The sequence below is a fragment of the Pristiophorus japonicus genome, chromosome 8, assembly GCF_044704955.1.
Source record: "Pristiophorus japonicus isolate sPriJap1 chromosome 8, sPriJap1.hap1, whole genome shotgun sequence".
Lineage (NCBI taxonomy): Eukaryota > Metazoa > Chordata > Chondrichthyes > Pristiophoridae > Pristiophorus > Pristiophorus japonicus.
In genome coordinates this window covers 54,145,083-54,169,885 of record NC_091984.1, presented here as the reverse complement: position 1 = coordinate 54,169,885, position 24,803 = coordinate 54,145,083, and the positions used below count along the sequence as shown (strand labels likewise).

At 46.9% G+C, this 24,803-nt stretch overlaps 2 protein-coding genes across 2 annotated transcripts in view; one reads left to right on the top strand and one right to left on the bottom strand.

Moving 5' to 3' along the window:
* The window catches only part of LOC139268524 (coiled-coil domain-containing protein 159-like), a 58,722-nt gene that overhangs the window by 32,497 nt on the left and 1,422 nt on the right, over window positions 1-24,803 (bottom strand). Inside the window, exons 2-7 of the mRNA XM_070886791.1 lie at window positions 18,997-19,065; window positions 14,600-14,633; window positions 5,834-5,988; window positions 2,803-2,884; window positions 1,074-1,266; window positions 595-662 (exon numbers count right to left, since the gene is read on the bottom strand). Coding sequence (XP_070742892.1) covers window positions 595-662; window positions 1,074-1,266; window positions 2,803-2,884; window positions 5,834-5,988; window positions 14,600-14,633; window positions 18,997-19,062 — 598 coding nt within the window. The 5' untranslated portion in view covers window positions 19,063-19,065. The remainder of the gene's footprint in view (window positions 1-594; window positions 663-1,073; window positions 1,267-2,802; window positions 2,885-5,833; window positions 5,989-14,599; window positions 14,634-18,996; window positions 19,066-24,803) is intronic.
* On the top strand, window positions 10,851-11,162 carry LOC139268077 (histone H4 type VIII-like). Its single transcript, XM_070886087.1, has one exon. It carries the CDS (start codon window positions 10,851-10,853, stop codon window positions 11,160-11,162), a length of 312 nt encoding a protein of 103 aa, XP_070742188.1.

The following is a 24,803-nucleotide window of genomic DNA, read 5'->3' as shown; positions in this document are numbered from 1 at the left end:
AACACATCGCTTCAACCAAGCTTTCAGTCACCCATCCCAACACTTTTACAAAAGTGCTCCTTTCCACTCCTTTTATCAGCTATGAATTGCACTGGGATGTTTTTCTGTGTTATAAGTGCTACATAAATATACTTTGTTATTGATGGAAATTGTAAGTTCTTTCAAAGAAGCTCCCAATGTGATGCAAGAGGTAGGTGAAATGTAGCACGGTTGTAATCTCCCCATTGCTTTGATAGTTTTTCTGTAGGACCTGTGTGGATAGGCTCAGAATGTGTGGTGTAGGCTGCTAACTTCTCCATATTCTCAATATAACAAGTACCATTGGGTTCCACTTGAGTAGTTGTGCAGTGTGTAATAAGCTATGATGCAGGTTTTTAAATTGCCCCACCTCGCATGATTTCTGGATTTTTCAGTAATGTGGAACTCCTTGTTCTACACTTGTGCTCTCTTCCTCCCCTCAAAATTAAAATATGTTTTTTATTTATGGCACACTGATCCTTTCATCTTCTGTCAAAAAGGGAAAAAAAATGAAAACACACCAACTGTTTCTAGTCTACAGGCATTAAAACATGGCATCAAACCATTAATACATACGTATTTTGTGCTTCATATTATCAACCTCCCTTCGAAGTAATTCATGTTCTTCACACAGATCTTTTTTGCTGTGAATGAAATATTTGATTAAAACAAATTTTAAGAGGATTATTCGTTAATTGTTATTAGTTTTTCAGGAGACAGTTAAATATTATCAGTGCTTTTAATTTTTTTTAAAAGTAGTATTAATTTAGGGGCATCAAATGGCGAGGCATATTTTCATGCCTGCAATGAGAACAGAAATGGCAGTAGTGGTTATTGCCTTTAGTGACAGATCAAAGCCCGTTTTCTCTCACTCCAATCAATACTTGCTAAATAAAACTGAGGATTAAAAAGGAGAGTTTAATTTATCTTGAAATATTGTATCAGCCTCAATGCTCCATCAATGGCTTTGAATAAAATCATAAGATTCAGACACAACTTTATTATGAGAACACAAAACCATGAAAGCAATGAGGATTACTTTAATCAGTTCCTACCTTTCATGGACTTCTTGCATCAAACTAGAAATTGTGGTTTTTCCATGACTAAATCTCCCGTCCACGTGCCGTACTTGCTCCCGCAAGCTGTACATTTCATTTGACATCTCCCTCCGCCACTCCTCCATCTTCCTCTCCAATTGGAAATCCAAAGTTCTTTCCTCAGATCGACTCTGTAATCGTCGAATCTCCTCTACATCAGACAACAAATTGGTAAATTAAATTCAGATTACATTTTTATTAAAAACAAGTTATTATAAGAACATAAGAAATAGGAGCAGGAGAAGGCCATTCGGCCCCTCGAGCCTGCTCCGCCATTTAATACGATCGTGGCTGATCCAAACATAAACTCAGCTCCACTTCCCCGCCCGCTCTCCATAACCCCTTATTCCCCTATCATTTAAGAAACTGTTCATTTCTGTCTTAAATTTATTCAATGTCCCAGCTTCCACAGCTCTCTGAGGCAGCGAATTCCACAAATCCACAACTCTGAGAAGAAATTCCTCCTCATCTCAGTTTTAAATGGATGGCCCCTTATTCTAAGATTATGCCCTCTAGTTCTAGTCTCCTCTATCAGCGGAAACATCCTCTCTACATCCACCTTGTCAAGCCCCCTCAATCTTATACGTTTCGATAAGATCACCTCTCATTCTTCTGAATTCCATTGAGTAGAGGTCCAACTTACTCAACCTTTCCTCATAAGTCAACCCCTTCATCTCTGGAATCAACCTTGTGTACCTTCTCTGAACTGCCTCCAAAGCAAGTATATCCTTTCGTAAATATGGAAACCAAAACTGCATGCAGTATTCCAGGTGTGGCCTCACCAATACCCTGTACAACTGTAGCAAGACTTCCCTGCTTTTATACACCATTCCCTTTGCAATAAAGGCCAAGATTCCATTGGCCTTCCTGATCACTTGCTGTACCTGCTTACTAACTTTTTGTGTTTCAGGCACAAGTACCCCCAGGTGTCACTGTACTGCAGCACTTTGTAATCTTTCTCCATTTAAATAATAACTTGCTCTTTGATTTTTTTCTGCCAAAATGCATGACCTCACACTTTCCAACATTATAATCCATCTGCCAAATTTTTGCCCACTCACTTAGCCTGTCTATGTCCTTTTGTAGATTTTGTGTGTCCTCCTCACACATTGCTTTTCCTCCCATCTTTGTATCGTCAGCAAACTTGGATACGTTACATTCAGTCCCTTCCTCCAAGTCGTTAATATAGATTGTAAATGGTTGGGGTCCCAGCACTGATCCCTGCTGCACCCCACTGGTTACTGATTGCCAACCAGAGAATGAACCATTTATCCTTACTTTCTGTTTTCTGTTCGTTAGCCAATCCTCTATCCATGCTAATATATTACCCCCAACCCTGTGATCTTTTATCTTGTGCAGTAACCTTTTATGTGGCACCTTGTCAAATGCCTTCTGGAAGTCCAAATACACTACATCCACTGGTTCCCCTTTATCCACCCTGTTTGTTACATCCTCAAAGAATTCTAGCAAATTTGTCAAACATGACTTCCTCATCATAAATCCATGCTGACTCTGCCTGACCGAATTTTGCTTTTCCAAATGTCCTGCTACTGCTTCTTTAATAATGGACTCCAACATCTTCCCAACTACAGATGTTAGGCTAACTGGTCTATAGTTTCCTGCTTTTTTTCTGCCTCCTTTTTTAAATAGGGGCCTTATCTGAAATAAAAACATTTTAAAACATTACCTTCTAATGATCGGATTTTCTGCTGTTGCTGCTCCTTTTCTGTTTCAACTCTCAGTAAAGTCCGATGTAAAGATTCAATGGCCTAAAGACACAGAGAAAAATATCGACCACCACAAATGAAAATAGCATGTATATAGCAAGGAAAGACCATTTTGGAGGAAATGATCTACTGTCTTGATTTCTGTATTGTAGGAAACATATATTACTGGCTTAGAGACTGCCACTTCAAAGGTAATGAGTCATCTCTGTCCAGATTGATTACATCAAAAGTGTTTGACACAAAGTCCACCCAGATCTGAGAAACAGAGTAGCAGAAAATCCGACTGCAGAGGGCTGCAAATTCGGTAGACACACGGAGGCAGTGTTGGTGGTACTTCTCTGGTGCTTTGAGATGCCTACTGTACATAGTCCATGTCTCTGAAGCATATAGGAGGGCGGGTATCTCTATTGCTCTGTAGACCATGAGCTTGGTGCTATAAGAATTTGGCTGAAACACTTTCTGGACATTGTTATTATATTCACTGTACAGCAGGAGAGCTGGCTGGGGCAGGTCCAAACATGTTTAACTTAAATACACATCAGCTGGGCGTGAATGAGAATGGCTGAACCATAGTTGACGGGCACCTTTTGTCAAGGAATGGGAACCCATCAGTGAGACATTAAATAAAGTGGCCGGGGTTTCAGGCCATCAAAAGACAACGGAATTCTATTTGACCACAGACTCATCGGAGCCACATAGAGGGACAGCCCAGTTGCCAAAGGAACATTCACAGACTTGAGTTTGCTTTTCAGTTGCACAGCCTCTGGTGGGAAGGACAGTTGGATTTTTGGCGCGAAAAAGACGCATTTTTGCAAGTATAAGAGAGGCAGTTCTGGCTGCCATCTCGCTCTCTCTTTCCTCTTCTACGCCTGCTTGCAACGCACAAGGACTAAGCACTCCGTCTGGGACGGAGAGAAGAAACACCAGAGAGCCTTGCTACTTCGACTGGGAAACTGACCTTTAGACTGGACTTGAAGACCCAGAAGATATGCCTCATCGGGAGAAGCAGCAAGTAAGCTAGAGGGGTAATTGGTGAGCATTTATCCCAGCCCAAGCATCTTTAAGACCACCGCATAATGTGAAAGGGTGCCGTGTCCCAACCAAGCCCTAGAGGTTTTAGTGAGGAGGTTTTTGCAAAGATCATAAGCGTACGCACATTCTGTTGGACAGATTTCAGTGGTGTAATTTTGAATCTGAGCAGGGGTGGTTTAGATGTGGGTACTTAGTGTTAGGGGCCTGGTTAGACAGGCCAGATTGTGTGTTGTAGTGTTTGTTTGTATTACACTACCAGGGTGTGTTTTTACTGGGCACAGGTGTTTTTTTAACTTGAATAAAAGCATTGTGACGGTGGATCTGTCTATGACTGTATATTGCTGTTCACGACTATAAGTCCAGTGTCTAGAACTATTGTAAGAGGGGTGATTCGAAACCACCAGGGGCAAAACCACTTACAGAATCTGGTGACCGTGGCAGGACTCCAGTATGAGTGAAAAGAAGCAGTCTTGCAGGTAGAAGAGAACGGCAGTTGCAGCCAGAAGAGGTATGGAAAGTGGTCCACATTGTCCAAGGTTTTGTCACGGATTGTGAAAATCTTGCAAATCCACTGGCAGGATAGGCTCTCTCAGGCCAACATCCCCAGCATCGAAGCATTGACCATGCTCGATCAGCCCCGATAGATGGGCCACATTGTCCGCATGCCCGATGCTAGACTCCCGAAACAAACACTCTATTCCGAGCTCCGTCACGGCAAGCGATTCCCAGGAGGGCAAAGAAAACGCTTCAAGACACCCTCAAAGCCTCCTTGAAAAAAATGTAACACTCCCCACTTGCCCAAGACTGCTCAAAGTGGAGGAGAATCATCAGCGAAGGCGCCGAACACTTCGAATCTCTTCGTCGGGAGCACATGGAAGCCAAGCACAAATAGCGGAAGGAGTGCGGGACAAACCAAGCACTCCTCCCACCCGTCCCTTCAACCACCACCTTCCCAATCTGTGACAGAGACTGTAGATCCCACGTTGGTCTCATCAGTCACCTTAGAACTCATATTAGTGTGGAAGCAAGTCATCCTCAACTCCAGGGAACTGCCTAAGAGAAGATTCACCAGATGCCAGTAATGCCCTAGAGGGGATGTGTGGCCACTATGCATCCCCAACAAGGCCACTGACGCAGGATGGGGATGGGGATTCCAAAGCCGGGGGTTCCAAAGTCTCCAGCCTCGCAGAGATCCAATGGATTACAAGTAGCTGGTGAGACAAGGCATACCAAGCCACCAAACAATGCACGAAGACTAATTGGGGGTCCAACTGTAGACCCCTGAATAGAGATTTTATGCACCGACATTTTGATCAATGCATAGACCGAGGGGGCAAATGGACAAGTTTCCGGAGCGGGGTTGGGGTAGACCCCGGTACTCCTGAATTGGCAACACATACCATATAGTATGTGGCCTCTAGGAGAAAGCACCCTTACTGACAAGGTACCCACCAATTGTATGGTGATTATGGGATCTCCCCCAACACTGCGTGTTTTAGCTGGTTCAACGCCAGAATTTTCAGGTGGACACATCATGGCACTTCTGTTGGGATGTGTGTCTTATGGATTTTCAAATACAAACAATTACCTAGCTGCAAGTAGGCAGAGCCAATTATTTGAAGTTTCTGGCACAACAGGAGTTGTGAGTCTGGATTAGGAGGTGACTGTGCCAAGTTGTATGATTTCCAGTGTGTAGCTGATCAACAAGATGGTTCACATTTACTTTGTGTAAAAGGTCACATTAGGGAGCACAAGCTTGCCATGGAAGTGTAGCTTTGCATTGGGTTTGAACAAGTGTATCTGCTGTATGCCAAATTCTACACCATCATTACAGTCTCCCAAAGAAACACCTGGACTCCATTTTTGGGGTACATATATAGACAAGTACAGAAACGCACGCAAAGAAAATCATAAACTATATAAAATATACACCATTCTCATTACTTTTGTCACACTTACCTTTCCTTGGGACTGTAGCTGCCTGTAGATACCCATTAATTCTTCTTTAGGCAATTTATAGCTTAACATTTCTGAATAGGAAGAGGGTTCCATAGGGACTGATATCGGATCACTGAACCGAATATTTTTTGTGTCAATTTGTTCAAGTGAACCAACTAAAAGAGAACAAAAAGGCTTAAAATAACAAAACGAAACTGCTGAGAGCTGCATACAAGACCACCAAATATTCATTTCTCAGGTATTACATGTTAAATTCTCTTAGATGGAACAATTAACGAATTTAGCAATTGTGTAATTTTTCCACCAGTGTCAGAGAGAATAATCCATCTTTGCCGGCGCACTTTTACCTTGTTCCTTACCGGCTAACACCAACCATTGCACACGTGGGAAATTCCAGGCCTCGATAATAATGGCATGCCACAGAATGGAGGGAAATTAAAAGGTGATTGTCACAGGTCGCTCTCATAAGAACATAATAGGAGCAGGAGTAGGCCATTCAGCACCTGGAGCCTTCTCCGCAATTCAGTAAGATCATGGCTGATTTTCTAGCAAAACTCCACCTTCCCGCACTTAGGGCTCAAGTTTCGGACCCCCGCTAGAACATGCACATCGGAGAGGCCCGCCTAATTTGTAGAATTACGCCAAATTGCGCCAAATACTTACCTCGCGATTCTCCGATATCTGTAGGCCCATTTCCAGCTCAGCGCGGCGCAGCAGGACCGGCTGGGGGCGGAGCTACAGCCATGCGCCTTCCCAGCGCGTCCTGTCTCCGGGCGATGACCCTATCCTTGGCCGAAGAGACGTCGCCCATATCGCGGGTTGACTGGCCTAACAAATCTTACCTAGCAGACTGCGGGACGGCTGGGGGCGGGCCCCGCCCGAAGTCCTCCGTGGTCGCCCGGCGTCGGTGTCGCCCTCCCGCCCAGCATATTGTTGGGGGCGGCACCGCCCGAAGTCCTGTGTGGCAGTCGGGCGTCATCGACGGAGCCCGCCCGTCCGGCCTCTCGCTGGTGGCGGGCCCCGCCCAAAGTCCCCCGTGGCAGCCTGGCGTCGGCGGCGGGTCCCGTTCAGCCTCCATCCCTCCTGTTCAGCCCCCCCCTCCATCACCCCTCCTCCTCCCCCTATTCCCCCCTCCTCCCCTCCCTCCCTTACCCTACCTCCCTCTCCCCCCCCTCCCTCTCCCCTCTCCTCCACCTCCTCCCCCCCCTTCTCTGCTCACCCTTCACTGTCAGAAACAGAGAGACACTGACAGAGACAGAGAGAGAGAGACAATGGGGGGCCAACACGCTGTTGGAGGGCTCCCGGTGCTGCAGTAGGTGAGTAGAAAGTTAATTTTTTATTTATTGATTGATTTTTAATTTTTAAAATTTTTTTTTGATTTATTGATTTATTTATCATTTATTATTGATGATGGCTCTTTATTTGTAAAAGTGAAGCGTTTAATGCTTGTAAACCCCCCTCCCCCCCCCCCCCCCCATCTCTCGTTCCCTATGCCTGATTTCTAAGTGTAGGAAAGGTTTTACTGAGCGTACAAAAATCTACACTTACTCCATTCTAAGTTAGTTTGGAGTAAGTTTTCGCTGCCTAAACTTGCAAAACAGCTGTAAGTGGCTGGACATGCCCCCTTTTGAAAAAAAAAATCTGTTCTACAATGAAACTATTCTAACTCACTAGAACTGGAGCAAACTAAATGCCGAGAATTGCAATTTCACATCTCGTTGAGGAGGTGTGAAACGCATCTCGGGACTCATCTACGAGCAAACTCGCGGAGTCCTGAAGGTTTTCTTGAAGAACATCATCAGGGACTCTGTTACTTACACCGAACATGCCAAACGCAAGACGGTCACTGCCATGGATGTGGTTTATGCCCTGAAGCGCCAAGGACGAACTCTGTATAGGTTCGGTGGTTGAAGGAACGGGATAAGAAAAATCTCAGCTTCAGCTCCCGTTCCCCTCCCTCCCTCCTGTTCAGGTCCCGCTCTGGCTCCCCCCCCCTCCCCACCCGTTCAGGTCCCGCTCCGGCTCCCTTCCCCTCCCTCCCGTTTAGGGCCCGCTCCGGATCCCTCCCGTTCAGGTCCCGCTCCGGCTCCCCCCCACCACCCCTCCCGTTCAGGTTCCGCTCCAGCTCTCCACCCCTCTCCTCTCCTCTCCACTCCACTCCCTCCTCTACTCCCTCCCTCCCCCCTCTCCTCCCACCCCCCAGTTCCTCTCTCTCCCCTCCTCTTTCCTCCCTCCCCCCTCCCCTTCCTCTTCCTCCTCCCCTCTTTCCCCCCCTCCCTCCGCTTCCTCCCCCACCCCTCGTTGTCAGAAACACAGAGAGACACTGACAGAGACAGAGAGAGAGAGATACTGACAGAGAGAAACACTGGGGGTGGGGGGGCAATCCCAGCACGCTGTTGGAGGGCTCCCGGTGCTGCAGTCGGTGAGTAGAAACTTAATTTTTTTATTTATTGATTTTTGTATTTATTTTTTATTTTTTTTATTTTTTTTGATTTATTGGTTGATTTATTGATTTATTTATAATTTATTATTGATGATGGCTCTTTATTTGTAAAAGTGAAGTGTTTAATATTTGTAAACTTCCCTTCCTTCCCCCCCATCTCGTTCCCTACGCCTGATTTCTAAGTGTAGACAAGGTTTTTCTGAGCGTACAAAAATCTACACTTACTCCATTCTAAGTTAGTTTGGAGTAAGTTTTTGCTGTCTAAATTTGCAAAACAGGCGTGAGTGACGGGACACGCCCCCTTTTGAAAAAAAAAAATCTGTTCTAAAATGGAACTATTCTAACTCGCTAGAACTGGAGCAAACTAAATGCCGAGAATTGCAATTTCTAAGATGCTCCATTCTAAACTAGTTGCTCCAAAAAAAGGAGCAACTCAGGCCGAAACTTGAGCCCATAGTATCCAAAAATCTAGCGATCTCAGCCTTGAATATACTTAATGACTGAGAATGCACAGCTCTCTGGGATAGAGAATTCGAAAGATTCACAACCTTTTGAGTGAAGAAATTTTTCCTCATCTCAGTCCTAAATAGCCGACCCCTTATTTTGAGACTGTGACCCTTACTTCTAGATTCCCAAGCCAAGGGAAACATCCTCCCAGCATCTACCCTGTCAAGCCCCTTAAGAATTTTATACATTCTAATGAGATCACCTCTCAATTTCTAAACTCTAGGGAATAGATACCTAGCCTACTCAATCTCTCCTCATAAGACAATCCCCTCATTCCAGGAATTTGTCTAGTGAAGGAGTGTGAGGAGGACACACAAAATCTGCAAAAGGACATAGACAGGCTAAGTGAGTGGGCAAAAATTTGGCAGATGGAGTATAATGTTGGAAAGTGTGAGGTCATGCACTTTGGCAGAAAAAAACCAAAGAGCAAGTTATTATTTAAATGGAGAAAAATTGCTGCAGTACAGCAGGACGTGGGGGTACTTGTGCAATAAACACAAAAGGTTAGTATGCAGGTAAAGCAAGTGATCAGGAAGGCCAATGGAATGTTGGCCTTTATTGCAAAGGAGATAGAGTATAAAAGCAGGGAAGTCTTGTTGCAATTATACAGGGTATTAGTGTGGCCACACCTGGAATACTGCATGCAGTTTTGGTTTCCATATTTACGAAAGGATATACTTGATTTGGAGTTAGTTCAGAGAAGGTTCACTAAGTTGATTCCGGAGATGAGGGGGTTGACTTATGAGAAAAGGTTGAGTAGGTTGGGCCTCTATACATTGGAATTCAGAAGAATGAGAGGTGATCTTATCGAAACGTATAAGATTATGAGGGAGCTTGACAAGGTGGATGCAGAGAGGATGTTTCCACTGGTAGGGGAGACTAGAACTAGGGGGAATAATTTTAGAATAAGTGGCCATCCATTTAAAACTGAGATGAGGAGGAATTTCTTCCCTCAGAGGGTTGTAAATCTGGAATTCGCTGCCTCAGAGAGCTGTAGAAGCTGGGACATTGAATAAATTTAAGACAGAGATAGACAGCTTCTTAACTGATAAGGGATTAAGGGATTATGGTGAGTGGGCAGGGAAGTGGATCTGAGTCCATGATTGGATCAGCCACGATCGTATTAAATGGCAGAGCAGGCTCAATGAGCAGTATGGTCTACTCCTGCTCCTATTTCTTATGTTCTTATGAACCTTTATTGCACTCCAAGGTAAGTATATCCTTCCTTAGGTAAGGAGACCAAAACTGTACACAGTACCAATGTTCCCTCTAATATTTGGGGGGGGGAGGGGGGGGCGCGGCCCCTTTAACGGGCTGTGCGGTTCATTCAAAATCCGCGTATGCGCAGCTTTTTCATTTAAAAGACAGTGAGCCGGCTGCACGGGAGCTCCAGACAGCTGCATGTCTATGCAACTTAAAGGGAACAGTGCACAGTACTCCAGGTGTGGTCTCACCAAAGCCCTGTATAATTGTCGTAAGACTTCTTTACTCCTGTACTCCAATTGTTTTGTAACAAAGGCTAACATACCATTTGCCTTCCTAATTGCTTGCTGTACCTGTATGTTAACTTTGACTGATTCGTGTACAAGGACACCCAGGTCCCTCTGAATAACAACATTTCCCAATCTCTCATCATTTAAAAAATATTCTGCTTTTCTATTTTTCCTACCAAAGTCCATAACTTCACACTTCTCCACATTATGGGCCCAAGTGGAAAAATGGCGCATCTCGATAAGGTGCACCGACTTTCTGGAAGAAAAAGGGCACCTAAAACTTACCTTGTGATTCCCCGGTCTCCTCAGGACGTCTTCGTGCTCGGCATGGCGCAGCATAAGGGGATGGGGGCGGAGCCACGTCCCGGCACTGAAAACAGTGCCGGGATATCTGCACATGCGCGCTAGAGTGTGCGCACATGTGCAGTAGCTCCAGGCCCCCGAGGCTGCATGGAAGGGGCCCGAAGCACGCCGCCCCTAGCCCTGGCCGAATGGGCTCCCCGGGGCGGCGAAGATCGGACTCGGGCCTCCCTCCTGTTCAGCTTCACAGCGAATTCCGGTTCCTACTTTGAATATGTCTGGGGGAGGTAAAGGTGGCAAAGGTCTGGGTAAAGGTGGTGCGAAGCGTCACCGTAAAGTTCTCCGAGACAATATTCAGGGGATTACCAAATCCGCCATCCGTCACCTGGCTCGTCGAGGAGGTGTGAAACGCATCTCGGGACTCATCTACGAGGAAACTCGCGGATTCCTGAAGGTTTTCTTGGAGAACATCATCAGGGACTCTGTTACCTACACCGAACATGCCAAACGCAAGACGGTCACTGCCATGGATGTGGTTTATGCCCTGAAGCGCCAAGAACGAACTCTGTATAGGTTCGGTGGTTGAAGGAATGGGATAAGAAAAATCTCAACTTCAGCTCCCGTTCCGTTCCCTTCCCTTCCTCCTGTTCAGGTCCCGCTCCGGCTCCCCGCCCCCCCATCCCGTTCAGGTTCCGCTCCGGCTCCCCGACCCCCCCCCCCCCCATCCCGTTCAGGCCCGCTCCGGTTCCCCCCCACACCTCCCGTTCAAGTTCCGCTCTGGCTCTCCGCCCCCCCTCCCTCCCGTTCAGGTCCCGCTCCGGCTCACCCCCCACCACCTCCCACTCCGGCTCCCCTGCCCCTGCCTCCCTCCCGTTTAGGTCCCGCTCCGGATCCATCCCTCCCTCCCATTCAGGTCCCGCTCTAGCTCCCCCACCACGCCCCACGTCCTTCGGGTCCCGTTCCGGCTCTCCCCCACCCCCTCTCCCCCACTCCCTCTCCCTCTCCCCTCACCCCTCGCTGTCAGAAACACAGAGAGACACTGACAGAGACAGAGGGAGAGAGAGAGAGAGATACTGACAGAGAGAGAGAGAGAGACAGAGAGACACTGGGGGGGCGGGCGTCCCAGCACGCTGTTGGAGGGCTCCCAGTGCTGCAGTCGGTGAGTAGAAACTTAATTTTTTATTTATTGATTTTTTTTTTGATTTATTGGTTGATTTATTGATTTATTTATCATTTATTATTGATGATGGCTCTTTATTTGTAAAAGTGAAGTGTTTAATGTTTGTAAACTTCCCTCCCCACACATCTCTTGTTCCCTACGCCTGATTTCTAAGTGTAGACAAGGTTTTTCTGAGCGTACAAAAATATACACTTACTCCATTCTAAGTTAGTTTGGAGTAGGTTTTCGCTGTCTATACTTGCAAAACAGGCGCAAGTGGCTGGACACGTCCCCTTTTGAAAAAAAAAAATCTGTCTAAAATGGAACTATTCTAACTCACTAGAACTGGAGCAAACTAAATGCCGAGAATTGCAATTTCTAAGATGCTCCATTCTAAACTAGTTGCTCCAAAAAAATAGGAGCAACTCAGGCTGAAACTTGAGCCCTATATTCCATCTGCCATGTTCTTTCCCACTCACTTAACCTGTCTATATCCCTTTGCAGCCTCTTTGCATCCTCCTCACAGCTTGCATTCCCACCTAACTTTGTATTATCAACAAATTTGGATACATTTCACTCAGTCCACTCATCCAAGTCATCTCACATACCTTCCAGTGGCCAGATTAGGGGACATTGGTATAAGAGATCAGAAAACAGGCAGTCGGGATAAATGGTTCCTTCTCGGGTTGGCAATCAGTAACCAGTGGGGTGCCGCTGGAATCAGTGCTGGGAGCCCAACTATTTACAATCTATATTAACGATTTGGAAGAAGGGACCGAGTGTAACATAGCCAAGTTTGCTGACGATACAAAGCTGCGAGGAAAAGCAATGTGTGAGGAGGACACACAAAATCTGCAAAAGGACATAGACAGGCTAACTGAGTGGGCAAAAGTTTGGCAGATGGAGTATAATGTTGGAAAGTGTGAGGTCATGCACTTTGGCAGAAAAAAATCAAAGAGCAAGTTATTATTTAAATGGAGAAAGATTACAAAGTGCTGCAGTACAGCGGGACCTGGGGGTACTTGTGCATAAAATACAAATGGTTAGTATGCAGGTACAGCAAGTGGTCAGGAAGGCCAATGGAATCTTGGCCTTTATTGCAAAGGGGATGGAGTATAAAAGCAGGGAAGTCTTGCTACAGCTGTACAGGGTATTGGTGAGGCCACACTTGGAATACTGCGTGCAGTTTTGATTTCCATATTTACAAAAGGATATACTTGCTTTGGAGGCAGTTCAGAGAAGGTTCACAAGGTTGATTCTGTAGATGAGAGGGTTGACTTATGAGGAAAGGTTGAGTAGATTGGGCCTCTACTCATTGGAATTCAGAAGAATGAGAGGTAATCTTATCAAAACATAAAAGATTATGAGGGGGCTTAACAAGGTGGGTGCAGAGAGGATGTTTCCACTGATAGGGGAGACTAGAACTAGAGGGCATAATCTTAGAATAAGGGGCTGTCCATTTAGAAACATAGAAAATAGGTGCAGGAGTAGGCCATTCGGCCCTTCTAGCCTGCACCGCCATTCAATGAGTTCATGGCTGAACATGCAACTTCAGTACCCCATTCCTGCTTTCTCGCCATACCCCTTGATCCTCCTAGTAGTAAGGACTTCATCTAACTCCTTTTTGAATATATTTAGTGAATTGGCCTCAACAACTTTCTGTGGTAGTGAATTCCACAGGTTCACCACTCTGTGGGTGAAGAAGTTTCTCCTCATCTCGGTCCTAAATGGCTTACCCCTTATCCTTAGACTGTGACCCCTGGTTCTGGACTTCCCCAACATTGGGAACATTCTTCCTGCATCTAACCTGTGTGAACCCATCAGAATTTTAAACGTTTCTATGAGGTCCCCTCTCATTCTTCTGAACTCCAGTGAATACAAGCCCAGTTGATCCAGTCTTTCTTGATAGGTCAGTCCCGCCATCCCGGGAATCAGTCTGGTGAACCTTCGCTGCACTCCCTCAATAGCAAGAATGTCCTTCCTCAAGTTAGGAGACCAAAACTGTACATAATACTCCAGGTGTGGCCTCACCAAGGCCCTGTACAACTGTAGCAACACCTCCCTGCCCCTGTACTCAAATCCCCTCGCTATGAAGGCCAACATGCCATTTGCTTTCTTAACCGCCTGCTGTACCTGCATGCCAACCTTCAATGACTGACGTACCATGACATCCAGGTCTCGTTGCACCTCCCCTTTTCCTAATCTGTCACCATTCAGATAATAGTCTGTCTCTCTGTTTTTACCACCAAAGTGGATAACCTCACATTTATCCACATTATACTTCATCTGCCATGCATTTGCCCACTCACCTAACCTATCCAAGTCACTCTGCAGCCTCATAGCATCCTCCTCGCAGCTCACACTGCCACCCAACTTAGTGTCATTCGCAAATTTGGAGATACTACATTTAATCCCCTCGTCTAAATCATTTAAAACTGAGATGAGGAGAAATTTCTTCTCTGAGGGTTGTGGATCTGTGGAATTCGCTGCTTCAGAGAGCTGTGGAAGCTGAGACATTGAATAAATTTAAGACAGAAATAGACAATTTCTTAAACAATAGGGGATATGGAGAGCGGGCAGGGAAGTGGACCTGAGTCCATGATTGGATCAGCCATGATTGTATTAAATGGCGGAGCAGGCTCGAGGGCCGTATGGCCTTCTCCTGCTCCTATTTCTTATGTTCTTAACCATGGGAGAAGTTGCTTCTGCCCTCGCAGCTGGGAAATGGTGTGAAAAGAAGACTGATACCAGTGTAGCAGGTGATGCACGCTCAGACATAAGAGAAGTGGTCAAAGATCTAGGTTAATTTTAATCACAAATGAACATTTAGCTTTTGTGCAAATCAAACAAAAATAAACACATACCTTTTGCATAATACCCTGTTGTGTTTAATCTTTTCTGTAAAGAAAGGGAAAAAAGTCTCTCCATTAATTGTCAGTACCTTACAGCGATAATGTTGGGAATAGTATGGGCCTGGATTTTGCGGCCAGCGGCGAAGAAACTGTGCTCGCTGTTCATTAAGCTTACAGCTGCCCGCAGGCTTTACATGGGCAACTTAGTCATCGGGAGTCTGATACAGTGCGGCGCCCTCTACGGGGATCTGGGATCTTTGTAAATAGTGCAAACAACAGCGTGTCTCTTCAACCAATCAGATTGAAGAATCCTTACTGAGGTACGCAGAGTCTGAACCAGGAAGTGTAAGTTAGAATATTTAATTCAATGTAAATCTTGTACAGAAATCAAAATAAAGAGAGGGAAAGAAAGATGGGCTGTAGAGAGATAAAAGAGACGGAAAGAAAAAGTAAAAAAAATGTTTTATTTTAATTTACTTTAAATCCCCAACGATAATTATTTTAGATTCCAGACTTGTAAAAGTACATTTTCAGTGCCAGAGAGGCTGTTTGATTGTAATTAAGACTGCCGTTAAAAAAAATCACTTACACTTGAATGGACAAGCCTAACTTTTTCTGGCATGTTTAATGGGTATCTAGTGGGTAAGTACTGAAGCTCCATGCCCATGTGTTTGAATGCTGAATTTCTTGGCGAGATACCGGGTATAGCAAAGTTTGTGGAGGAGCCGGGCAAATCAGACAACAACTTCCTGATTTCCACGTTTAACTACGCGTGTACGGACGCTGGAAGTTGCTGTCCAATTTACTTTTTAATAACGGTGAGCACTGATAGCCTCACCATTATCCCGACGGCAAAATCTGGGCCATAGTCTTGTGACACATGGGTTGCTACGTATTGACTTCTCAATCTTGATCAGAAGGAGGTGCTGAACACAGACCAACTGTGGGTTGGTGGTTGGGATGCATGCCAGGAAAGAGGAAGGTTAAACAAAATGTATTTCTCCAGATTATTCTTGTTGCACTTCTCAGCAGCATGACCAGAAGGCAGCCAGACAACCTACCTCTCAAATTGATTAAGTTAAGGAGAACAACATCTTTGAAATGACACAAGCTAGACAAGCAAAATTAGCTTCCCTTGCATTGCTCTAGTACCATGCTAGTGCTACCAGTCTTAGTAAATCTGGCAGGTTTATTTTAGTGCTACTGCTGGTGACACCCATGCTTAGCAGTATTACTGATTGAACTGTGTTAAGATGTAGCAGATGGCAATCAGCTCCACAGATATGTACATATTAATAACTGGAAGAGCAGTGGGTGCATACAGGAACAGGCTGAATGAGGTTGCATGGAGGAACTTGTAAATGATTTTGAAGTTGATAGGCAGAAATGGAGCCAGTGGAGGTTGGGTAATGCAGATGTAATAGGGGAACAGGACTTAGTGCAGGATAGGATCTGAGTTGCAACTTGTACAAGTCAGAACTTGGGAGGTCAGCAGGGAAAATCAAGACTGAATGTGAGAAAGGCATAGATGAGCGTTTCAGAAGCAGTGAAAGTGAGGTATGGACAGTGGCAAGCAATGTTACAGAGGTGGAAGTAGGCAGCTTTGGTGGTGACAAGGATGTGAACTTTAAGTTCAGCTCACAGTTCAGTTGAAACCACATTTTGACTACTGCATCCAGTTCTGGTCAAGACACAACTAACACATTCAAGCACTAGAGGTAGCTCAGAGAAAAGCAACAAGGCTAGTTTCTCGTTTTAGAGATCTGACTTATGATCTGGGCTTTTCAGCCTCAAAAGATGGTAAACTGAGTGGAGATCTAATAGACAGTAAATGGTAATAGAAAAGGCCGATCCAAGAAATTACTTCAAACTAAATTGCAAGAATAAGACAAGTAGATACATTTCCAAACTAGTAAAAGGCAAATTTAGGATTGAGGTCAAGAAGTTCTTCTTCATATGGAGGGATATATTTTCACTTTTACCACCAGGCAGAAAATGGGCAGTAACGATCGACCATTTTACACCCTGCTCAATTTTAGTTTCCATCGGTAAAAGTGACAATTCATCTCAAAGTGATCAATACATGCAATGTACTTCAGGCTAGAGTAGTGGAGACAAAAACCTTGAGTTTATTTAACAATTGGGTGCCATATGGGGGAAACTAGAGTTTTTTACTAATGAAGTAAGATGGGCTGAATGGTATTCCTCCTCCATATTTATCTTTTGATCTTGTATCATCCCAGTGAATCTATGTTGCAACTTTACCATTGGTCAATATCTCATCTATAATGGAATGTCCAAACGCTGCTCCCTCCAATGGCCCTGGCATCTAGGGCCCAAGTTTCCACATGATTTGCGCCTGATTTTTAGGAGCAACTGGTGGAGAACGGACTATCTTAGACATCGCAATTTTCCACTTTTTTTTTCTGCAGTTCTAGTCAGGTAGAACAGTTCTACTTTGGAACAGAATTTTTTCTTCAAAAGGGGGCGTGTCCGGCCACTGACGCCTGATTTCAAAGTTTCCACAGTGAAAATGTACTCCAAACTAAAGTAGAATGGAGCCAGTGAAGATTTTTGTAGAACTGAAAAAACCTGTTCTACACATTAAAAAAATCAGGCGCAGGTTACAAATTAGGCGTCCAGAACAAGGTGGGGGGGGGGGGGAGGGGAGGAGAAGGGAACTCATTAAATTCTATAATAAATCCTTATTTATACTTATACAAATATTATACAAATAAATCCAACCTGAATAAACATTTATAAGCAAAGAAAAGATTAAATAAACCATCTTCCTACCTGTGTGAAAGTGCTTCAGGCAGGCCTTTCGGGACCGAAGGCTGAATGGGCCGGCCCGAGACTTCGGGCAGGGCCCGTCCCCAGCACCAGATTTACAGGTAGGTGGCGTTGGGTCGGGTCGGGTCGGGGAGGTTCGGTTCGGTTCGGGGGGAGGGGAGGGAGAGAGAGAGAGGGAGGGGGGGGGAGAGAGAGAGGGAGGGGGGGGGAGAGAGAGAGGGAGGGGGGGGGAGAGAGAGAGGGAGGGGGGGGGAGAGAGAGAGGGAGGGGGGGGGAGAGAGAGAGGGAGGGGGGGGGAGAGAGAGAGGGAGGGGGGGGAGAGAGAGGGAGGGGGGGGAAGAGAGAGGGAGGGGGGGGAAGAGAGAGGGAGGGGGGGGAGAGAGAGGGAGGGGGGGGAGAGAGAGGGAGGGGGGGAGAGAGAGGGAGGGGGGGAGAGAGAGGGAGGGGGGGAGAGAGAGGGAGGGGGGGAGAGAGAGGGAGGGGGGGAGAGAGAGGGAGGGGGGGAGAGAGAGGGAGGGGGGGGAGAGAGAGAGGGAGGGGGGAGAGAGAGAGGGAGGGGGGAGAGAGAGAGGGAGGGGGGGGAGAGGGAGGGGGGGAGAGAGAGGGAGGGGGGGAGAGAGAGGGAGGGGGGGGAGAGAGAGGGAGGGGGGGGAGAGAGAGGGAGGGGGGGGAGAGAGGGAGGGGGGGGAGAGAGAGGGAGGGGGGGGAGAGAGAGGGAGGGGGGGAGAGAGAGGGAGGGGGGGGAGGGAGGGGGGGGGAGAGAGAGGGAGGGGGGGGAGAGAGGGTGGGGGGAGGGAGATAGAGAGGGGAGGGAGGGAGGGAGGGGGAGGTCAGGTCGGGGAGGGGGAGGTCAGGTCGGGGAGGGGGAGGTCAGGTCGGATCCAGTGGGGGGGGAGCGGGAGCAGGAGAGCGGGTCGGGTCCAGTCGGGGGGGCGGGGGAGCAGGAGCGCGGGTCGGGTCGGGTCGGGTCCAGTCGGGGGACGGGGGAGCGGGAGCAGGAGCGCGGGTTGGGTCCAGTCGGGGGGGCGGGAGCAGGAGCGCGGGTCGGGTCGGGTCCAGTCGGGGGGGCGGGGGAGCGGGAGCAGGAGCGCAGGTCGGGTCCAGTCGGGGGGGCGGGAGCAGGAGCGCAGGTCGGGTCGGGTCCAGTCGGGGGGGGGGGGGTCGGGTCGGGTCTGGTCGGCCGGGGGGGGGGGAGAGAAGCGGGAGCTGGCCGTGGGAGGAGCCTTATTCATGCAGCCCCAGTGAGGCCATTCGGCTAGGGCTAGGGGCTGCGTGCTTCGGGCGCCTGGAGCTACTGCACTTGCGTGCCCACTGTAGCGCGCATGTGCAGAGGTCCCGGCACTGTTTTCAGCGCAGGGACCTGGCTCCGCACCCCCCACAGCTCGTGCTGGCTGCGCCAAGGGCCAGAGGACCTGCAGGTAGGTGGAGAATACGGAAGATTTTTTTAGGCACACTTTGTGGCGCGAAAAATGGGGGGCCAGGTCGGGACTGCGCCGTTCTAGGCGCCTGTGGAAACTTGGGCCCCTAAAGTGCAACTGAGGGTGAAAATAAGAGGATGACAGCACTCAACATTAGGAGCGCCTTCGCAGCGGCCTGTAGCAGTGTGACACACTTACCTTGATTTTGGCAACATTGCAGTCAGTATCATTCAGTATGGAGTTTAGCTGTGTGTCCCAGTTCATGTTCTGTTGCAGGAGTATAAACATAGCTAATGTCAATAGCAACTTCAAATACATGAGCAGGCAGCATACTAGTCAACAAACTTCACTTTTTTTCCTTTGGCAGGTTGCTGTTGTTGCCAATGATAAAGTAGTATGACTAATGTTCCAAGAATTTTGAAACAAAAATATCCATTTGTTTTTCCATAGCTTATATCATAATTTTTTTTTAAATGGGATTACACAAATATTATGCGTAGTTGTCAAAAAAATAATTTGCATTTATATAGTAGCTATAACATAGAAACACGTCCCAACGTGCATAATCAGATGAAAATGCACACCGAGCCAAAGAAGGAAATATTAGGAAGGGTGACTAAGAGCTTTGTCAAAGAAATGGGTTTTAAGGAGCGACTTAAAGGAGAATGCGATCGAAAGGCAGAGAAGTGCAGGGAGGGAATGCCGGAGGGACTAAATCTACGGCTGCATGCACGACTACCATCATCATCGGCAGTCCCTCGGAATCGAGGAAAACTTGCTTCCACTCCTGAAGTGAGTTCTTTGGTGGCTGAACAGTCCAATACGAGAGCCACAGACTCTGTCACAGGTGGGACAGATAGTCGTTAAAGGAAGGGGTGGGCGGGACTGGTTTGCCGCATGCTCTTTCCGCTGTCTGTGCTTGATTTCTGCGTGCTCTCGGCGTTGAGACTCGAGGTGTTCAGCGCCCTCTCGGATGCACTTCCTCCACTTAGGGCGGTCTTGGGCCAGGGACTCTCAGGTGTCAGCGGGGATGTCACACTTTATCAGGGAGGCTTTGAGGGTGTCCTTGTAGCGTTTCCGTTGCCCACCTTTGGCTCGTTTGCCGTGAGGGAGCTCAGCGTAGAGCACTTGCTTTGGGAGTCTCGTGTCTGGCATGCGAACTATGTGGCCTGCCCAGCGGAGCTAATCGAGTGTGGTCAGTGCTTCAATGCTGGGGATGTTAGCCTGAATGAGGACACTAATGTTGATGCCCCTGTCCTCCCAGAGGATTTGTAGGGTCTTACGGAGACATCGTTGGTGATATTTCTCCAGCAACTTGAGGTGTCTACTGTACATGGTCCATGTCTCTGAGCCATACAGGAGGACAGGTATTACTATAGCCCTGTAGACCATGAGCTTGGTGACAGTTTTGAGGGCCTGGTCTTCAAACACTCTTTTCCTCAGGCGGCCGAAGGCTGCACTGGCGCACTGGAGGCGGTGTTGGATCTCATCTTCAATGCCTGCTTTAGTTGATAGAAGGCTCCCGAGATATGGGAAGTGGTCCACGGTGTCCAGGGTCGCGCTGTGGATCTTGATGTCTGGGGGTCAGTGCTGTGCAGTGAGGACAGGCTGGTGGAGGACCTTTGTCTTACCACCAAAGGAGTGGGGAACACATAAGACACCAGAGTTGGAGGAATGCTAAGTTATAGGGCTGGAGAAGGTTACAGAGATAAGGAAGGACGAAGCCATGAAGGGGTTTAAACCCAAGGATGAAAATTTAAAATTTGAAGCTTTGGGGAAGCGGAAGCCACTACAATGCAAGAAACAATGCATGGGTGAGCAGAGTATTGAATGAGCTGAAATTCAAGGAGGGTGGAAGATCAGATAATTGGAATACTTGAGTCTGGACGTGACAAAGACACGGATGAGGGTTTTGGCAAGAGATGGGCTGAAACAGGGGCAAGGACAGATGATGTTACAGAGTTGGAAGGAGGCAGCCTTTGTGAAAGAAGATACGAGATTGGAAATTCAGCTCTGGGTCAAATTCGATTCCGAATTTGCAAATTTTGGTTCAACCCAAAACAGTGGCCGGGATGGGGGATGGAATTGGTGGCAAGGATGCAGAGTTGGTGATGGGAGCTGAAGACAATAGCTTCCGTCTTCCCAATGTGTAACTGTAGGAAATTGCGGCTCATCCAGGACTGAATGTTGGACAGAGAACTCAGAGGCAATGGAGGAAGAGTATTAAGACAGATTTAGATTGTTTAACATTTATTTAATTAAGGCCATCCACATATCTACTGTCTAATTAGTAGTAACCAGTGACATTATCCAGCTGTAAGAATGATCTAGTTATGAACTAGATTCATTTTAACTTCTCAACAGCACAACTACTTCCATGCTGCCAAAATGCCAGCATGACATCAAAGCTCAAATGAGTCACAATCTCCTTTAGTTGAACTAGAATGCTGAAGACTTAGCATTTAGTTTCTGCCACTAAACTCCACTTCTTGCCATTGATTGGTCAGAAAGGAGACAATCAGTGAACAAAACTATGTGCAACCTTGTTGTCATGCTCAACCCCAAGTTGAGCTTCAAACCACACCTCCTTTCCATCACTTATTTCCACCTCCTCAACTTTGCCTGGCTCTGTCCTTACATCAGCCTTTTTGCCACTGAAACCCTAATCCATGCTTCTGTCACTTCCAGACTCGATTACTTCAATGCTGTCTTTGATGGCCTTCTATCCCGCACCCTCCATAAACACCAATTTGTCCAAAATACAGTTGCCCATATCCTGTCCCACAATGGCTGGCTCATCCAGCACCTATCTTCGCTGACCTTGTACCCCAAAACAGCCAATTTAAAGGGCAATGTTGCGGATGTGGAAGTAACCAGATGGATAAGATGAGGGGTTTAAAGTTCAGCTCAGCATCAATTAGAAGCTCAAAGATTATAAATGGTCAGATTCAGCCTGAGAGTAGCAGGGAAGGTAGATGGAGTTAGTGGCGGTGGCCAAAAACGACAGCTTTGAGTCTTTCTACTATTGAGCTGGAGGAAGTACCATCCCATCTTCAATGTCCATGAACATGTTGTCACCTCTCAAATCCGTGTCCCTCTTTCCCAGAATTCCATGTTTGAATCCCTCCAATCAGGTTTCCGCCCCTACCACAGTACCAAAACAGCACTCATCAAAGTCACAAATGACATCCTATGTGACAGTGACAAAGATAAACTATCCCTTCTTGTCCTTCTGAATCCAAGATGAACTGCTGACCACATAACTGCGACATCACTAAGACTGCCGATTTCCATCTCCGTAACATCGCCTGACTCCACCCATCTCAGTTCATCTGCTGCTGTAACCCTCATCCATGCTTTTTTTATCTCTAGACTTGAATATTCCGATGCACTCCAGCTTCCCACATTCTACTCTACGTAAACTTCTGGTCATCCAAAGCTCTGCTGCCCGTGTCCTAACTCGCACCAAGTCCTGTTCACTCATCACCCCTGTGCTCGCTGACCTACATTGGCTCCTGGTTAAGCAATGTCTCGATTTTAAAATTCTCATCCTTGTTTTCAATTCCCCCCATGGCTCCGCCCCTACCTATCTGTAATCTCCTCCAGCCCCACAACCCTCAGAGATCTGCACTCCTCTAATTCTGGCCTCCTGAGCACCCACGATTTTAATCATTCCACCGTTGGTGGCTATGCCTTCAGCTGCCAAGGCCCTAAGCTCTGGAATTCCTTCCCTAAACCTCTCCATTTCTCTACCTCTTTGCTCCTTTAAGACGTTCCTTAAAACCTACCTCTTTGAACAAGCTTTTGGTCCTCTGCTCTAATATTTCCTTATGTGATTCAGTGTCAAATTTTGTTTGGTAAAGCTCCTGTAAAGTACCCTGGGTCATTTTACTACGTTAAAGGTGCCGTATAAATACAAGTTGTTGTTGTTGAAATTGTGATTCGTATAAGATTTAATGTAGCACAAGCAGTCCGACAAAACAGTGCTGGTCGACTGGAGTGGTGGCGAGATAGATCTGGTATCATAGCATAAAAGTGAAAACATATCCCAAGCAAGTCGATGATTTCACAAAGGGGCAACATGTAGATGAGGAAGAGAAGAAAGACTTGGATTTAGATAGCGCCTTTCACGACCACCGGACGTCTCAAAATGCTTTACAGCCAATGAGGTACTTTTGGAGTGGTTACTATTGTAAAGTAGGAAATGCGGCAGCCAATTTGCGTACAAGCAAGCTTCCACAAACAGCAATGTGATAATGACCAGATAATCTGATTTTTTTTGTTATAAAAACAGAAAATGCTGGCAATCTCAGTGGGTCAGGCAGCATCTGTGGAGAGATTAGAGTGAACATTTCTGGTCTGTGACCCTTCGACAGAACTGGAAAAGTTCGAGATGCAACAGATTCTTAAGGAAGTGCAGGGACAGTGAAAGGAGATTGGGGAAGAAAGAACAAAAGAGAAGGTCTGTGTTAGGGTGGGAGGCAGGAGTGATTTAAGAGACAAAAGGGATGATGGACAAAAATGAGATGGTAATGGCACAAGTTAGGAAACAAAAGATGAGACTAGATGGGGTGTGAATGGCAGAATCTTCACCAGCTGCCATGGGAAGACAAAAAAAAGGGGGGGCATTTGTAAAAAGAAAGGGAGAAATGGGAAAAAAAAACATGGTCTAAAATTGTTGAACTCGATGTTGAGTCCAGAAGTCTGTAAAGTGCCTAAACAAAAGATGAGGTGCTGTTCCTTGAGCTTGCGTTGAGCTTCATTGGAACAGCGTAGGAGGCCGAGGATGGAGAGATCAGAGTGGGAGTGGAGAATTAAAGTGACAGGCGACAGGAAGCTCGGGGTCATGCTTAGCGACTGAACTAAGGTGTTCTGCAAAGTGGTCACCCAATCTGTGTTTGGTCTCCCCAATGTAGAGACCACCACGTCATGAGCAGCGAATACAGTACACTAAATTGAAAGAAGTACAAGTAAATCGCTGTTTCACCTGGAAGGAGTATTTAGGCTCCTGGAGAGTGGGAAGGGATGAAGTAAAAAGGGCAGGTATTGCATCGCCTGCACTTGCACGGGAAGGTGCCGTGGGAAGGGGAGAAGGTGCTGGGGGTGAATGCGGAATGGACCAGGGTGTTGCGGAGGGAGAAGTCCCTTCGGAATGCTGGAAGGGGAAGATGTGATTGGTGATGGGATCACGCTGGAAGTGGTGGAAATGACGGAGGATGATCCGTTGAATGTGGGGGCTTGTGGGGTGAAAGGCGAAGACAAGGGGAACCCCTGTCGTGGTTTTGGGAGGGAGGGGAAGGAGTGAGAGCAGAAGTGCAGGAAATAAAACGGATTCGGTCAAGGGCCACGGTGGAGGGGAATCCTCGGTTGACGAAAAAGGAAGACATATCAGAGGCATTAGTGTGGAAGGTGACATTGTCAGAGCAGATGTAATGGAGACGGAGAAACTGGGAGAATGGAATGGAGTCCTTACAAGATGCGGGATGGGAGGAAGAGTAATCCAGGTAACTGCGGGAGTCAGTGGGCTTATAGTGAATGTTTGCCAATAGACTATCCTCAGAGATGGAGACAGAGAAGTCGAGGAAGGGAAGGGAGGGGAGGGGAAGGGAAGAGTCGGAGATGGACCATGTGAAGGTGAGGGAAGGGTGGAAATTGGATGCAAAGTGAATGAAATTTTTTAGTTCAGGGCGAGATCAGGAAAAGGCACCAATACAGTCATCAATGTACCGGAAAAAGAGGTGAGGGAGGGAACCCAAGTAGGACTGGAACAAAGAACGTTCCACATATCCCACAAAAAGACGGGCATAGCTAGGACCCATGCAGGTTCCCATAGCAACACCTTTCATTTGGAGGAATTGAGTGGAGTCAAAGGAGAAGTTGTTCAATGTGAGAAGTTCAGGCAGGCCGAGGTGGATGGGGACTGTTGGGCCTCTGCTCAAGGAAGAAGCAGAGCGCCCTCAGGCCATCCCAGTGGGGGATAGAAGTGTAGAGGGATTGGACGTCCA

Excerpts from the sequence above, each read along its gene's own strand:
- LOC139268077 (XM_070886087.1), top strand. The coding sequence starts at position 10,851 with ATGTCTGGGGGAGGTAAAGGTGGCAAAGGTCTGGGTAAAGGTGGTGCG.